This window comes from Hydra vulgaris, chromosome 10 (genome assembly GCF_038396675.1).
Source record: "Hydra vulgaris chromosome 10, alternate assembly HydraT2T_AEP".
In the NCBI taxonomy this organism is placed as follows: domain Eukaryota; kingdom Metazoa; phylum Cnidaria; class Hydrozoa; order Anthoathecata; family Hydridae; genus Hydra; species Hydra vulgaris.
Window position 1 is genome coordinate 30,559,601 of NC_088929.1, and position 18,523 is coordinate 30,578,123.

The following is an 18,523-nucleotide window of genomic DNA, read 5'->3' on the forward strand; positions in this document are numbered from 1 at the left end:
CATACTAAAAGCAGTTTCAAATTTCTCAAATGATTATTCTAAAGAATCAAGATTAGTTGTTGCGATGGACAAGATTCAATTGTTTTTTTTATATTTGGAATTTTTTTTGCTAAATTATGATCCGACTGAGACAAATAGTTTGTTTAATTCGATTGGTATTTCACTAGAATTATATTACTTTATTAATTTTTTTTTTTAATTTTATTTGCCGTATAATATTATTTACACTAAGATTTATAATATTATACGGGCAGGACTTCAAGAAGATCTTAATGACCTTATGACGAAGCCCTTAACAAAACTCTATTTTCTTCTACAATAAAAACATCCTATCACAGTTATGGTGTGAAGTATCATCTCAGCTAAAGGCACAGGGCGTTTATATATTGTTAAAGGCCCAATGAATCAGCACCAGTATAAGAAAGTTTTGGAAACAAGACTGCTGCCCCAATTGAGAGACTGGTTTCCAGATGGAGACTGTGTTTTCATGCATGATGGTGCACCATGCCATAAAGCCAAGTCAGTGACAAAGTTTTTGACAGAAAACCATGTACAAACATTGCCATGGCCAGGAAACAGCCCAGATATGAACCCCATAGAGAATTTATTGGCGGTTGTTAAGAAAAGGCTAAAGAAAACCAGTTTTACCACAAAAGTTCAATTGATTGAACAAGTTATCAAAATATGGCACCATGATAAGGAAATAAAAAATACATATCCAGTTCTTGTAGAAAGCATGCCAAAGCGTATAGAAATTTTACTTAAGGCTAAAGGCATGCATACAAAGTATTAATGTAACTTTAAATTGTTCAAATTTAAAGTTACATTAAATTTATTCTTTTTAGAATATAAAAACTATTTTTATTGAAAAAACCTAGTTGAGTCTAATAATTTTCACACCTCTGTATGTATGTATGTATGTATGTATGTATGTATGTATGTATGTATGTATGTATGTATGTATGTATGTATGAATGTGTGTTTGTATTACATAAACGTATCATATACAATGTTGTATTCTTCCCGCTTTCTTCTAATATAAAATTACTAATACATAGTTTAGTATATCACTAAAAAGCTCTCGAAGAGTAAATTTAAACAATTTTTATAAAACAGCACCAAGTTGATATAATTTATCTCCGAGGTCCAGATATAATTTTATATTGACACCTACACACATTCTTTTTCAAAACAAACTCAAAAGATCGTCTTTAGCCTTTTTAAAAATTTCGTCTTACTTTTGTAAACTTATTTAAAAAAGTTTTTGAACAAAATCACCTAAAGTTTACAAAAAAAGTACTTTTAATTCCCACGGTAAAAAAAGAAGGTTAGAAAATTATTTTAAGTATACCTTTGCTAAAAATATATGCAATCTGGATAGAAAAATATTTTTATAAAGAAATCAAATGTTAAGCTAAAATATAAAAAAATATGAAAAAATGCAACATAAAGATGTGTTTACACGATAAAAAGTTAAAAAGCAAAAAATATGTAAAAACGCATACACTAATGAAAGAAACTTAAAATAAATAATCGAAGTTTTGATTTCATTTTTTTTCAAATAGGACACTTGCGATATTTTAACATGCAAAGGATTCGTTCATTATTAAATAATCAAATTTTAAAATTCGGATCATCAACATCAATGCCGTCTTCTAGTAAAGGTCCCTTTTCAAGTTGACGAAGTACGAGTTTTTTATAAACTCCATTTGCTTGAATAAGTTCATCGTGAGTACCTACTTCTGCTATGGCTCCTTTGTTTATTACTATAACCTGAAAAATGCAAATCAGTAATTAAAGTCAATGAGAAAATATATAACACCTGTCTAGTCAAGAAATAAATATTAGTACATAGCACTATCTAGACGTATTAAATTTTTTTTTTTTGTAAATATCAAAAATAAGAAAAAAAAAAAAAAATTTATAGCAAACCTTTTTGCAGTAACATACCTAAACCCTTATGAAAGTTGAAAAACTTTTATTTTTTTGTTACATAACTTGTAATTTCCTTATATTTTAACTCATACTTCAAGAAAGGAAGGCAAAGGTGGAAACAAAAGAAATCAGTAAACAGAATATAGGGTTTAAAAATTTGCTAAAAACACAAATGTAAACTTCCAAAACATTTTTTATTATAGTCAGTCAGTCAAATTTGCTAAGAAATGAATCTAAATAGTAATAATAAATTTCTCCATTAATAAATTCCACTAAGACACATCAAGGTTGATTTTATCTGGAGCTAATTTTGTGCCGAGTTAACATAAATATATTTCATTACATCTGGTAACAAGTGTAGTGAGATAACATAAATTGTAATATACATTGGGGAAAAACATTATATAATTAAATTGTAGCATAATTTGGATGTAATAGGTTTGATAAGTTTTAAGTTTTGCATCAACATCTTTTATTTGAACACCATCTATGGTTAAATATGGTTATTTAATTTTAATAAAGTTGGTATAGTAAAATTAATCTTGTATGGGCATTTCATCTCTTTTCAAGCTTTTCAATCACACGATTTATTTCGGTTTGGAATTGTTCCAATATAAGGATGTTCATAATCTAGGTAAAGTCCACATTCATTTAAGTTAAGGCTTTTATCTTGTGCTTTTATTTTTGCATAAAACATATTCACAGCATCAACTTTCATGATACAACCATATTTAATAATAAAACTTAATTATTTGACTCTTTTTTGGTGTTGCTACCAACTTTCACTTCTTTTTACTTTTTTTTTTAACTTTTACCATTTTTTTTAATGTCAACCATGTAGTGCATGTTATGTTCATGTTATGCATTTTGCTGCCAATCTGCATAAAAACTGCAAAACTCTAGAATATTTACCTGAGAAGCTATTGAAGTTAAAAACATTTTTATTAAGGCTTTTAAAAACAAAATTATAAAAAAATTATACCCGAGATGCGTGGCGCACTGTTGATAACCTGTGGGCAATAACTAACACAGTTCTTCCAATCATAGCTCGATCAATAGCTTCTTGCACTAAATGCTCACTTTCAGAATCAAGAGCGCTTGTAGCCTAAGTAAAGCACAAACTTGAAATAAATGAAGTGGTTAAAAATATGGTAATAAAATAATAATAAAAAAAGGACAAAATCTTAAAAATTTCATATTGCTTGGAATATTTTGTAAATGCGCTTTCACATTAATATAATTTGTACTGTTTGACAAAAAAGATTTTGAAAAATATCAATAACTTTTTTTTAAACTTAATTATACTCTCACGTGCTTAATACAAGGGGGGAGGAAGTTGAATAGCAAACATTTTTAAAAGTAACAAAACGTGATGTTGAATTATTTCAAAGGTCAAAAAAATATTATTGTGTACACATTTTAAGATCTTCACATATAGGTTTGAACAATAGTTGTAAAGGACTATAGACGAATCCTAATAAACATTTTTGCATTTTTTCAACAAAAAAAAAAACGTTTTTAATTTATTCTTACAGCTCAGATTTTATTAACTTTTTAACATTAATCAAATTATTTTTTGATTGATGTTAAAAAGTTAATAAAATCTTTATTTTTTATTATACATTTTATGTATTTTATTTAAAGCATTTGTACTTTAGTAATACATGAACGTTTATCAACACATAACTGAAAAGGCATACCTCATCTAAAAGTAAAATATCAGGATTCATAAGAAGTGCTCGTGCAATAGCCACTCTCTGCTTTTGTCCGCCTGAAAGCTTGATTCCACGTTCACCAACAAATGTGTTATAACCTTCCTAATTATTTGATTTTTTAAAGTGATAAAATCGTATATAAAAAAAGTAATGATAATTACAAATTATTAAAAAAAAAAAAATATATATATTATAAAATTACATATAAAATATGGATTTTTAAAATCAAAATAATATTTACCTCAAAAGTTATAATGAAATCATGAGCATTGGCTTGTTTAGCTGCTACTTCTATCTAAAAAATGTGTGTTTGTTTGGGTGTGTATATATATTTATATATATTCAATTTTTAAAATACTGACTTAAACACAGACACTTTTTTGAAGCAAGTAAGAAAAAAAAAAAGACTCCTACTTTATCTTGACTAGCATCTACACCATAAGCAATATTATTAGCAATGGTGGTAGCAAACAATACAGGTTCTTGACTGACAATGCTCATTTTCTTTCGTAACATATCAAGATTCACTGATTTGAGATCATGATTACCTGGAATTTTTCAAATTAAAATATTTTAACTTGTAAAATGATAAAATTAATAATAGCATAATCATAATAAACATTATTTAAAAATACAGACCAAAACAACAAAAAATTAAATAAAGGATATTATAAATAGATGATTTAATGAAATAGTTATGCTTATTTTTTTGCACTTAATTATTTTTTTAATTATTCTAAACTAATTTATTCTTCACTAAAATATTATTCATTATTATTTTTTTAAAATTGTTTTAATGTAAAAACTTCCTATAAAAGAATTAAAAAAAGAATTTGAATAAATATTTGAACAAATATATAATCGTTATTTATAAAAACATAAATGTGAAACATTATTGTAGTTTTCATTTACTTGGTTTATCTTAAATAAAAGTTTATGCAAAACATAATCGTCATTATTAAAGCAAAATAAAAAATGTCAAATAATTTGATGAAGTTTATGCTAATTAAATGTCAAATAATTTGATGAAGTTAATGTCAAATAAATGTCAAATAATTTGATGAAGTTAATGTCAAATAAATGTCAAACAATTTGATGAAGTAACTGTCAAATAACTTAGCATCTATTATTAAGGCCATGCAGTTAATAAAACCATTCTTGCATTTAAAACCAAAAGAATAATTTCAAAAAACATTTTGAAAACATTTAATTTCAATTTTTTGAACATTTGAAAAAGTTGATTTCAATAATTTGAAATTAAGTTATTTAAATTTTCAAAAAAAGTTTTTTATTAAGTTGATTATCAAAAGTCAAAAAAAGAAAAACAGTAAAATACATCACTATAAAGTACTACATTTATTTAGTTTTTTATTTGGTAAATTTTCTTAATGTTAGTATCCCTGTCACTGGCAGACACAACTGTGTCTAAAAGTGAACATGAAAACCACATGAACTTCTATTTCATTAAACATAAAATAAAAGAAAAATAGCACCAAACCTATGGTGTTGATAATGATATCAACATTGTTAAGGAAAGTGATCAACTCAATGTTAAGAAGATTTTTTTTATAAAAGAAAACATTAAGAGAATTAAAATACCGCATACTTAATAAAAATGATTTTGTTGAATATTTTTGCCTAGTAGAGTTAACAATTTTATTATTTTATTTTTATGAGAAATTTGTTCATAAATAACGATTTAGTTTTTAATTTGCCATGATAAAAATATATAGTTTTAAAGATTCTAAAGAAAAAATTAAACTGTGTAAGCTGTTGGTGGAATAATTTAGGGTTATTTCAAAACACTAGATAACTTTTTAATAGTTAGTATACAACGTTACAACTTAAACAAACTTAAATATTTAAGTTTAATTTTATTTAAACTTAAATATTTATATATTTAAGTTTTAATCAAGTAAACTTAAATATTTATTCATTTTGTCCAGTGGCATAATTACTTTTATCTAAAACTTGGTTAAACATCACTGAAAAAAATCCAATTCTTTCACATATAACTGACGCTTAAGTATTTTAAAATCTATTTGTTTAACAGATAACCAAATAGACAACCTCTAAATGTTGAGTGTGCAGAAATTTGGTACCAAGATCATGCACACAAAACAAATTAAATCGCTATTGAAACCCACTTATTAAATCATTACCAAAACCCATGTCTAAATTATCACATTCCATGACCATAGCATCACTATCACTTATGGATCTATATAGTTATCCCAACTTTTGCACAAAAATATATATTTTATTTATTTTGCGATATGCTTATATTATAATATAACAAAAAGAAATTATTTAATTTATAGTCATCAAAGCCTATAAATTTATTTTTAAACCTTTACTTTAGGCCTATAAATTAATAAAATAAATCAAATTACAAATTTACATAATTTATAAAATAAAATAAACATTTATGCCGATAAGTTTATAAAACAGATTACATGATTAAAAAACAAGATTAAAACCACTAGCATTTAAATTTGTGAGAATTTTATCTCTTTATATTAATGCTGAACTTAATAGCTTTAGTAGAAGTAGTAGTAGTAGAAGAAGAAGTAGTAGTAGCAGTAGTAGCAGCAGCAGCAGCAGCAGCAGTAGTAGTAGTAGTAGTGGTAGTAGTAGAAGAAGTAGTAGTAGTAGCAGCAGCAGCAGCAGCAGCAGCAGCAGCAGCAGCAGTAGTAGTAGTAGTAGTGCTCCTTTGAGCCTGTTTGACAGTGAACCCTTGGCAAGTATTTCAACCGAGGTAAAGATGAGAATGGTACTTTTTTTTATAAGAAATTGTGAACAAAAGTGTAAGCAATTATCTAGCTTATGTAAATTTCAAACTATGTAATGTTAAAACATATATCATGTTTTATAATTTTATGTTTACTTGAAAATTGCATTGTAGTAATAACTTCTTAATTTTGATTTATAGCATTTATTTGCCGTTTTATAAAGTCTTCTGTTTATTAAACAGTTTTAAAATTTTTGTCATGCCTATAGGACTAAGTAGTTTGCGTGCAGAGTTTCTGAAGCTAAACACCATGGTCAAAAGTTGTAGTGGTCTTACCACTAGAAACTTTATTTTTTTAAATCTTTTTTGATTTTTATCAAATAAAAAATAAAACACTTTTGAAGTTTTATAAATATTATGTACATAACATATGTAAAGATATTACACACTATATCAAACAAAAAGGAGAGAATTTTTAAAAAAGCTTATTAGCCGTTATATAAAGTCTTTTGTTCATTATAAAGTTTTAAAATTTTCTTCAGACAACACTCCTATATAGCTGAAGTGATTAGCTTGCAGAGATTCTGAAGCTAAGCGCTGTTAGGAGGCGCTTAGCTTTAAAAGTCCTTCAACTTCTAACACTGTAATTTTTTTTTAATGTTTTTTGATTTTTTTAAAATACAAAATAAAACACTTTTGAAGTTTCATATAAAGATATTATACACTATAACAACCGAAAGTGAGAGAATTTTTAAAAAAGCCTAAAATTTTTGAAAACTAAAATACCAGGAAATACTTGTTGCGCATATGTCATGATAGAGATACTTATGTTATTAAAGGGATCCCAAACATCTGAGACATGTTGTGTCCATATTAAAGAGAATGATAAAAAAAAACATGCGCGCTAAATTCATTTGCACTAAAATGCATACAATAAAAAACTAAACTTTTCATTTTAGTCAAAGCTTGCCTTCTCCGTTTTGTTAAAGGTCTTCATAATATACACCAGAATATACAGACTTGATAAACTTCATAATTTTTTCCGTTTTGTTATAGGCCAAAAATTTTTCATAATATACACCAACAATATACAGACTTGATAATTTATTAAAGCACATTTTATTCCTATGAGTTTTAGTACATGATGTCATTGATTTTTGTTTTGTTTTTTTGTTTACATAATCTTTTTAAGTAGGTAGAAAAAACTTTAAAATTTAATTTTAGCAATTAAGTCTTTTTTGCTATATATATATATTTTGCTATAAATATATATGGCCAGATTGAAAAAATTGAAAATATATTGTGTTAAGGGGTGGATTTGAGCATTTGCAAAATGATACACATTTAACCAATGATCTACCGAATTTATGCATATAATCGAAAAACAAACCATTTTATAAACTCTTATACCAATTGCAACTCTTATACCAATTGCAACTCTTATACCAATCAACAATTTTCAGATGGGTTCTCAAAATAAGCGCAGCTTTATTGCATAGCATCTAATATAATATAATAAATCAATAAACAAATATGTTATATCCAAATGTAAAAAACCCACTTGTATAGCTTTCGATACAGAATAGTGTGTAGTATAAGAAAACTTTTATAATAATGCTTTTTTGCTTAAATTGTGTTTGTTTTGAATTTTTGTATTTATATTATTGTATTTATAAAATTGACACGATTTAAGAAATATATGAAACATATTGTCTCATCTCAAGTGGAAAATTTTAAACTCTCTTGATAATTTTGCTAAAATTATGTCCTCTTCTTAGTTCTGCTGGATCTGATAATAAAATAATAAGGTAGTAGGCTCAAATATAAATATAAAGATTAACTGATTTTTGTATTATGATATGAGCATCAATTCTTAAATGACTGTAAAACTACCTTGCGGTCATCTAATTTAATCCACTGGTAATAAAAACTCCTCAATTAAAATATTAAAAATTTATCTGATTTATGCATCTTGATTTGTGTGCTAACTGTACTCTTAAACCACTAAAAATCTGTTGTACTGTCTTGTCTAAGTAAGTTTCATTTCTTTCGTTTACTTCAATTTAGATTAAATTTTAGAAAGGCGCAATCAAAAAATGGAGAAGGTTTAAAACAGAGAAGGTTTAAATAATCATTTTATTTTATATAAAACTATTGAATAAATATAAAGAGATGATTTGTAAACGATACTGAGATATTTAGCTTAATATTTTATTATATAGAAATTATATAGAGATAAATTTGTTTATCTTTAGTTGAGGAACAAGTTGTAGACTTTTTTCAAAGTAAGCCACTGTATATTTATATATACTATATGTAGTAGCAGTATCTGTTTTCAACTAAGATAAAAAATGACAAATGGTGTTATTGTTAGTCATTATGTAATGTTGTTGTGATGTTTTGAGTTGATAGACAAAACCTTCAAGTTGGTGTCTTGTTAAAAATGATTATTAGGTAGCTACATTACTGAAACTCACTTCTATAATTTCTTTTTAAAAAAAACTGTTTTTGAAAATTTGGTGTCTGAGCTGAATAATACTTAGAAAAAGTTGGGCTAAGTTGAAAAAGTATGGTGGATGACACATATTGTCCTTAAATTAAAAGATGAATGTTTCAAAAAATAAGAGTTTAAATTGTTAAGCACAACTTTTCTAGTTATCTACAACCTTAAGACATCGATATTGAACTATATTGTTTTTTCATACTTTGATTCAGAAGGTAGGGTAGCAAATCCGACGTTTGATTATTTCTTTCAACGACGAACACTGAAGTGTCAAGAACTTGGTAATACTTAGCGATTTTGTTTTGAAAGGCTTTTTGAAGCCGCATAAACAGAATGGTATCTGTCGGTGGAAGTTATTCGTAATAAACAAAATGGAGCATGTGGTCATTATGTATATATACACATAAATACACACACACACACACACATATATATATATATACACATACATATATATATATAATATATAATATAAATATATATATATATTTATATATATAAATTTATTATTTTTAATAAATTTATATATAATAATAGAGTTAATATATATATATATATATATATATATATATATATATATATATATATATATATATATATATATATATATATATATATATATATATAAATTAGTAAAAAACACTTATCTAACTTTTTTCTTCAACTTGAAGTTTCACCATTGCTGGATCATCATTTCAAGCTTCACCATTGATCAAGCTTTCATCATTGCTTTCACCATTGCCATTGCATCATTTCAAGCTTCACCATTGATCAAGCTTTCACCATTGCTGGATCATCATCAAAAGAGAACTCTTCCTGATGATCCAGCAATGGTGAAACTTCAAGTTGAAGAAAAAAGTTAGATAAGTGTTTTTTACTAATTTATTATTACTCTGTTCTTTAAGAACATTGAGCACTTTATTTGTAAAATACACTAACATAATTTACATTATATTTTTTAATGTAGTTGATGGAACTTTCTGGTCAAAGAAATCAATTACTATTTTACAATGCTTTTACTATATAACTAAAAAAAAATTATTTAGAAGTATATTTTATAATTATATAGAAATGTGAATTATTTTACTATAGGAGGATGAATCCTGCTTAAATACAACAAATTAAAGTTTGATTGATAGCATGTTTAATTTGTATAGTAAAGATAAATAAAACTGTGGAGAAAATGAAGAAAAAGAAAATGGTTTATTTAACAAGAATGAAAATATTGAAAGAAAGAAAAAGATTTAGATTAAAAATAAATAAATTAATAAAATCAGCAGTAGTCTTTAGTAGACTGTTCACATAATGAATTTAACCAATTTGTCTGGAAGAAATAGAAATCGATTTATTAAATTCTTTTATACTAAAATTATTATTCGAATTACATTATAAATCAATGACAACAAATGCATGGACATTAGTTGAATTAACAAGTAATTTACATAAATTTATTAAAAGCAGCTAAATAAGTTTAAAGATTATGGTAATTGTCGAATGTTTATATACATCAATATGAATTGGAAAAACCTATGCGACTGGTTTTGTAAACATCCTTTGTGATATTATTGGAGTAATAGTTTAGATTCTAATAATAAATTTTTTTTGTATTTAGATTGTATTGATATTATCTTTATTTAATTTATCATAATTTTTTATTCATTTTGTTTTAACAATAATCATCCAGTCAATTGATTTAGAATCACTAAAAGTTTATGATATGAGACAAAATATATAAGCAAAATAGCAACTAAGATACAGCTGTTGTAAGAAAAATTGATTGAGTTATTAAAAACAATGATGAATAATGGCGCAGATTAATTTAGTTTAAGTATACAGTGTTGATCATCACAGGCATATTCAAAGGGGGGGGGGGGTAAACGGTGTAACTACTACCCTAAGAAATGTCTAACTTCAAAATAATATTGATAAAATTAAAAAAATTTTTAAAATGTTACTTGTTGTTACTAATTATGTTATATTACTGCAACATTTTTTTTTTGAGTTTTTTTATATCTATTTAATATATTTATTAACAAAGTATCTAATAACCTTTATTCTAAAAACATTTTAAATGATCATATGAAACAGTGGTTTTATCTAAAAAAAAACGGGAACTTTTTTCTTTCTTATCGGGTCAGACAACACTCCCCCTCCCTGGACAAAGTCCTAAATACGCCCATGTTGATCATTCAATTTTTAATGTTCTTTTTTGCGGCTAATACAGTGCTTAATTGTAAGCAATTTTTTTGGTAATCTATTAGCTTAAATATAGATTTAACTAAGTTGATGCAAGTAATTTCTTATCAATATGGCCGAAGTTATTGAGTGTTTTTATATGAGAGCTGAAGTATTAAAAGGGTTAGAAGAAATCCATTATACTATGAAACGCAAAAGGTATGAACATTTTAATAGTCAATTCCAGCACATTCACATGGACGAAAAATATTTCCATCAAAAAATCCCATGATTTGGCAGTATTTCTAAAAAAATATTGATGGTGTGGTGACGAAATAAATAAATTTACAAAACGTTATTCTCAATATGTATGGAATGAATTAAATTTTTTCATACAAAAAGAACATACACTTAATGGTTGTAGTTTATGTAAAAATGATGAAAACCCAGTAAATACTTTTCCCGGCTTGGTAAACCATCGGCCAAATAAGTCACAATCACCGCCTAGTGATATTACCAATATTTTCACAACTAACGCTAAAGTGAAAAACAATTTATCTACCAAGATTTCAAGCGTTGATACTCCTTTTACTAAAAATTCGCTTACTTACATGAGAGAAACATGCCAATTGGTCTTGGTGAACATCAACAAGTCTTGGGATTCTTTTTATGACACATCATTTCTATAGGTTTTGTCAAAGTTACCTTTAACTAATTTGACTAAAAAGTTATCTTCTGCAGATAAAAAAAATCAACTACAAAAGTCCCACCAAAAGTTAAAAGCGAATATTAAAAGTCATTGGGAAAAGAATAGCAAAGACACTAATATTTTGTTTGGTGTTCGTCAATCAAAGTCAGCCTATTTAAAAATTCGCACAAGCCTTCACTTTGAATCTAAACAAGATGCAGTTAAACGAACGACGTCTGTTAATAGTAAGTGCAATGGAATGATATGAGAAACTACCTTTTTTATTATTTATTTATACATAATCATTGTGGTTATCATTGGTGTGACCTAAATAAGATTTTCTTATACCTATACTTTATTATTTAATTTTCTATATCTAAATTTGTCTAATTTCAATTTATTTAAATAACTATTAAGGCAATGTTATTGGCAAAAAGAGAAAAAGACATTCTCCAAATCCGGACAACATTGATTTTAACAAAGTCAATATGTTAAATGAAGTACAGGAGATGAAGAAAGGCTCTAATTTAAATAAATAATGTAGATCAATATAATGGAATAAACAAATTACCAAAAGTTTCTGCATACAAAATAAAATAAAATATATAAAATTAAAAATAATAATTAGTTTAGATTAACCTCTCAGCTCTGGCAAAGAAATGCAAATTAAAAACAATTAATTTAGACTAATCTCTCCGCACTGGCAAGGAAATACAAAATCAGGGATCAAACGGTAACACGGTTGTTCATGAGTTCTTAGAACAAAATAATGTTGATATAAACACCTTTAGCGGTACTAAACTTAATAAAATTAGAATGAGAAGAAAACTCAATAAGCTATCAGGTAAACATATAAAATAAATATCAGGTAAACTTAATAGATAAATTTAATTACGCACTCAATTTTTATCATCGCAATAAGATGTAAGAAATTTTTTCCCCGTAACAAGAATGCACTAGAATAGACTATTAAAATGTTCATTTTGTTTATTTGTAGAATGTAGTTAATTTTTGATATCTAAATTTAATAATTTTCGGAAAATTTTCCCTCCTAAAGCTTATTAAAAAATCCTCCCCCCCCCCCCATTTATTAATTTTTACTTTTTATCAATAAAAAAAACTATATCTCTAAACTATATCTCTAAACTAAATAAACAAACAGTAAAAATCGAACTTAAAAATTAGAAAACATATATTGGTCATTGATAAAAGTAAAAACTTTCAGTCCAAATAGACTATAAAAATTGTCGACCTTTAAAAAAATCTAGTAAATCTCGATTTGTTGAGAAGGAGATTATGGTTTATACCAATACACCCTTTTATAAACTCCCTCTCGTGGTTTATTAGATCTGGAATAAAAAATTCCTACATTTTATATCCTGTAAAGCCCCTTAGAGTAGTTAAGTAATTGCCTACATTAGTAAAAAGGTTAAACTTTGAAAATAACAAACACAGTTTCGTTTGACTTGTCACGATAAGAAGTTTATAAACTATAGACTTTTATCAAGAAGAAATCTTTCTATGTAGGTAGTGGAATCTCTGTACCAATCCCACGATCATTTAAGAAGATTAAAAAGGATTTAAATCAAAATATCACTTCTGGAAAATATATTTTAGGAACATTGATTGAACAGAAAAAATGCCTAACCATTGCTATTAATAAGATTGGAAAATTAGAAACGTCCTTATCTTCTATTTCAGGCAGAAAAATTTCATTGTATGAAATACGCAAAATGATTTTCGAAGATCATATATCATAAAAAATCATTAGAGAAAATCCAACAAGCATATATAGAAGAAATTTGATAATCTGGTAAGATCATGCTTCGATTTTAAACTCGGGTCATTTATTACTAACTGTTAAATCAATTTATGATGAGAAACTTTACTATAATGACAGAGAAATGTTTTCACTAACTGGTAACTGTTATAACGTTCAAGAACTAGTGGAAACGCCTCATTTAGACATATTTGGATGCATAAATGACACAATTGCAGGGAAATTATCTTATATAGAAACTAGATTAGAAAACATTAAAGATTTGCACATTCCCCTAAATATTGAAGGGAAAGTAGTTCACCACGTCTTACAATTTTTTCACAGTAATTTAATAATATTAAAATGTTGTAATTGTTTACATTTTAGTTAAATAAAAGCAGGGCAAGTCAACACTTTAAATGAAATTGGAACATGACAATCGATTTAATTTTAATAATTTTTTTTATTTTTAAATTTAATACATTTTTATACTTTCCACAAAAATTAAGAACTTTTAATAGATAAAAAAAAGCATTTGAAAAAGCAATAATTTGAAATAGCAATCTTTTGGAGAGAATGATACCATCTTTCCAGGTGTACTTTACTTAGGTATCATAAAGGTCATATCTTAATTTACTAAAGTAACTTAAGTAAATTAAGATATGACCATATCTTAATTTACTAAATTAAATTTAGTAAATTAAGATATGAACTGCTGAATAAAGTTTTATTATTTAGGTGATCATCAGAAATATAATTTGAAGCCGGAAATCTTCATGGTGGCCATTATCCATGTTTATGTGGCTGTAATGTTAGCCAATTTACAGATATTCCAATTGTTTATTCGCATAATATCATATCAATAAAAGAGAGAAGAAAAAAAAGTAAAGTAACATTGCTTTTAATTAAGTTACATGTCAAGTCTTGTATATTAAACAAATTTTAACTTAAATTTAAGTTAATTTTATTGTAAATTAAATAAACAGGTTTTACCTCTGACAGAATAGATATGAAATTATATTTATTGGAAATATAAAGACTAAAAACTTCAGAAAAAAAATTATTCAAAGATTGCCTTAAATTATGCTTTGGTGAAAAGGGTAATGTGCGAGGGACTGATTATAGATTATCTACAATTGTTGTATATGATTCCTTGAAAGAGATCTGCACACCAAATGTAAAAATATTTTGCAGAATATTATAGAGCTAGTCAAGTCTGTATATTTACCATCACAAAGGTCACCAAAGGTAATCCTTCGATTATATAGCTTGGCATTTCAACACATCCTTCTTTGTCGTTTAGTGATAGAAAATAGTCCTAATAAAATCACCAAGAATAAACTGTATGGTATATATTATCATTCAATCACAACACATTTACCAGAAGTTGCACGCATTATTTCACCTAGTTCAATGCAAACTGAAAATAAAGAGCAGATGTTCAGCAAAATCAAGCAAATTAGTTTGAACACTTCTTCAAGAAAACTGGAATCAATACGCCTGTTATCGCGTATTGATTCCAGTTTTCTTGAAGAAGTATCATTCGAATCCAAGCTGAACAAAAGCTTTTAGAAGATATCAATTTTAACAAATCAAAATTATGCTCAATTTCTAAAATAATAAAGTTTAGTAAAGCAACAGGTAACAATAAAATGTGTTCAACTATAATCAATACTAATTAATACATATATATATATATATATATATATATATATATATATATATATATATATATATATATATATATATATATATATATATATATATATATATATATGTTTGCAATAAAGTAATTGTTAACAATAACAAGAATTTATTTAATTATTTAGATCCATCAGAACATACAAAATTTTCTATTTATGAAAAAGAATTACAATTCCACCTTAAGCGAATAAGTGATTTTATGTTATGTGGTGAAGGAGTTTGGTGGCATCTAGAAAACAACAACATTATTTTTCATGATGGAGAAAGTGATCCTGATATTATGGATATAGGTCCAGATTTGATGAATTTTGATAAAAAACAATTTACAATCAATAAAGTTACATTTAAGAACTTGTTGGGAAGTGTGTATTGCAAAGAAAGTCAGTCTGCCTCTTGATCAAATATACAGATGTAAGTATTATAAATATATATATATATATATATATATATATATATATATATATATATATATATATATATATATATATATATATATATATATATATATATAGTATATATATATAGTATATATATATATACGCCGCCAGTCTCTCTTTTTTCAGAATCGTCAAGAAGTCTTTCTATTTTCTTGTTCTTTAAGAACATTGAGCACTTTCTATTTTCTATGTTCTGTTCTGAACATTGAGCACTGTTTTTGTAAAATACACTAACAGGATTTACATCCAATTTAAAAAATCTATTGCAAATAATAAGTATTCAAGATTTGAATAATAAATAATGTGATTTGTTGTAAATTCATTATATTATATACTAAATCATAACATCTTATGAACTCATGTTGTATACTCAAAAAATTAAAGATTGCATAGAAAACTTTCTTGTCAGACTTTATTAGTTACCGCTTTATTATAAACGTTTAGAAAAATTCCGCGGGATCTGAACGGCACAATTTCACGTCACTCTCACATAAACGAAACAAACCCGAAATTTACGGAGACTGGCCTTAAACTACATGAGTAGCTTTTCATCTTACTGTGTTTTTATCTTTAGCATTGTTAGTAAAACTGCTTTTTTAAAAAGAAAAGTATTTCCAGCCTTCCAAATTCACAAAAGCAATCTCACTAAGTAAGTTTTTTAATTATTGTTTAGTTTAATAATTTTTTAATAACTGTTTAATAAAGTTTAATAATTAAATTTTGTCACATATTTTTGTACTTTGGATTTTTGAAATGAATTTTAAAAATTAAAAATAATGATTTTTATTACATTTAAATAAGTATTAAGTGTTTTCAAAAATAACTTTCTTCCATTTTTTAAGTCTTTAAATTGCTAGTCATTTTCTAAAGGTAAAGAAGAATTATCATCAATCTTCATACTTTTACTAAAAGCTATTTAAATAAATTGCAATTCAAATTGTAGTAATTAGTACTTTTAATAATTTTTATGCCGTTACCTTATTTTACAATATACTATCACTTTATATCGAATTATCTAAACCCAATATTATCGGTCCTCATCAAAAGTACTTGCTATATATGAGTTTTTTCTGTTTAGTGTTTTATGCTAAAAAACAGATCAAGTTAACTTATTTGATATACCTAGCTTTCCATGACCCGTTTTAGAGGTCCTCATTTTCTTTGCAAATAAATATAATCTAAATGAGAGGGTTGAAATTTTAATATAGACTTCATTTTCGAATAAACACCAGAAGAAATGTCTCAGTTATCATCTGTGTTAGAAATAACTTATGTTGAGTGCTTACATATTCAATTAGCTAAACTTGCGTGTCTAATGCTGTGAAGAGACAATTTTCTTCCTTAAAATAGGAAGAGGTTAAGAAATTTTCTTTCATTTAAATAAATGGGATAAGAGTTTTAATAATCTCTATGCATGTGGAAAAACTGTCAAAATTATTTGCATACCAACATATATTGTTCCACTGCATGGATCATAGAATCTTTCTAATAAACTCATAACAGTGCTTTTTCCACCACCTGAAGGACCAACCAAAGCAACTGTTTCTCCAGGCTTCATGTGGAAACTTAGGCCCTAAAAACAAATTAAATTATTTTTTTTATATATCTTAGATATAAAAATCATTTTTGAGATTATTATTATTACTATTTGGTAATATCATTTATTAATGTCACTCTTTTCAATTGAAAATTTTTAATTTTGATTTTTTTTCAAGTATTTAATCCATAAACATCAAATCGATACAACGCCTATCAATTAAACTCATTTTTATTACTGTAATATATATACATAAATACATACATGCATACATATATACATACATACATACATACATACATATATGCATACATATATATTGGATGATGACTTTTTTACAACCTTGTTTCTCTGTATCATAATTTGATGAGCTTTCATTAAAGATCAGATAAAATCCTAACTTTCAAGGTAAAAAACGTCACACACAAAATGATTTAAAAACTTTTATTTATTAGCTTTTTTGTATAATCTTTGAGGTATCATTAAGCACTTAAAAATTGAACACAAGCTTCAGAGTCAAATATATACAACATTTTATAGGGGTATCAAACACGCAAGGAAGTCAATTTTTTACAATAATATCACTGAACAGGATGAATCTTAGTGGGTGGTTGTCCTTGTTGCGGCAAGAGTAATACAGGTCTTGCAAAACTTTGATTGCACACTCACAGCACCAGTTGAGATTCAGGGTTTTGCAAGTATCTGAGACCTTATGAATGACTATTCAGCACTGCAGATAGTTCATCAAAATCTTCAGTGCGGAACAATTGACTGCTAAATCAATGATCGGCCCATGAGTAGAAAATTAATGAACAGATTTTGTGCAGCTTGTTACAGGATTCAGGCATCAGAATAAATGCAAGAATGGCTAGAATAACTCCAGAGTTCAAGCGTGCTTTGCTGATGATAGGGGTCTGTTGAAACTTTACGAAGGGTATCTCAGTCATTTCAGTTTGGCAACGGAAGACATGAGTGAGATGGTAAAAAAAACTTCATGTTGTCTCTCCAGCCGCCTGTTTCCTTAACCTCATTTTTACCGCTGCTGAATACTGATTTCAATTTGTCAAAATTGCTCATTTAGTCTTTCACAAAGAAGTAATTAATGTTTGGTGATTTAGTCAATCTATTGAGCTCATCGCCTATGACAACGCGAAAAATGCAATCCAGCACATGGTGTTGGCAACTGATGAAGTTGGGTTTGTGGTAACCTTCCTCTTGAAACATTTGGTGCAGCCAAACAATAATGCCTATCTTCTTGCCAGTATTCACATGTGCTTAACAAGTGTTTTTTCACCTGAGCAACTCTTATGTATATAACTTTGTATATTGCTGACTGGAA

At 26.4% G+C, this 18,523-nt stretch overlaps 1 protein-coding gene across 1 annotated transcript in view; it reads right to left on the reverse strand.

The window, feature by feature from the left end:
- Window positions 1-1,005: 1,005 nt before the first annotated feature.
- The window catches only part of LOC101241118 (uncharacterized), a 74,903-nt gene continuing 57,385 nt past the window's right edge, over window positions 1,006-18,523 (reverse strand). Inside the window, exons 14-19 of the mRNA XM_065807763.1 lie at window positions 17,094-17,220; window positions 4,065-4,198; window positions 3,892-3,945; window positions 3,636-3,752; window positions 2,918-3,040; window positions 1,006-1,773 (exon numbers count right to left, since the gene is read on the reverse strand). Coding sequence (XP_065663835.1) covers window positions 1,615-1,773; window positions 2,918-3,040; window positions 3,636-3,752; window positions 3,892-3,945; window positions 4,065-4,198; window positions 17,094-17,220 — 714 coding nt within the window. The 3' untranslated portion in view covers window positions 1,006-1,614. The remainder of the gene's footprint in view (window positions 1,774-2,917; window positions 3,041-3,635; window positions 3,753-3,891; window positions 3,946-4,064; window positions 4,199-17,093; window positions 17,221-18,523) is intronic.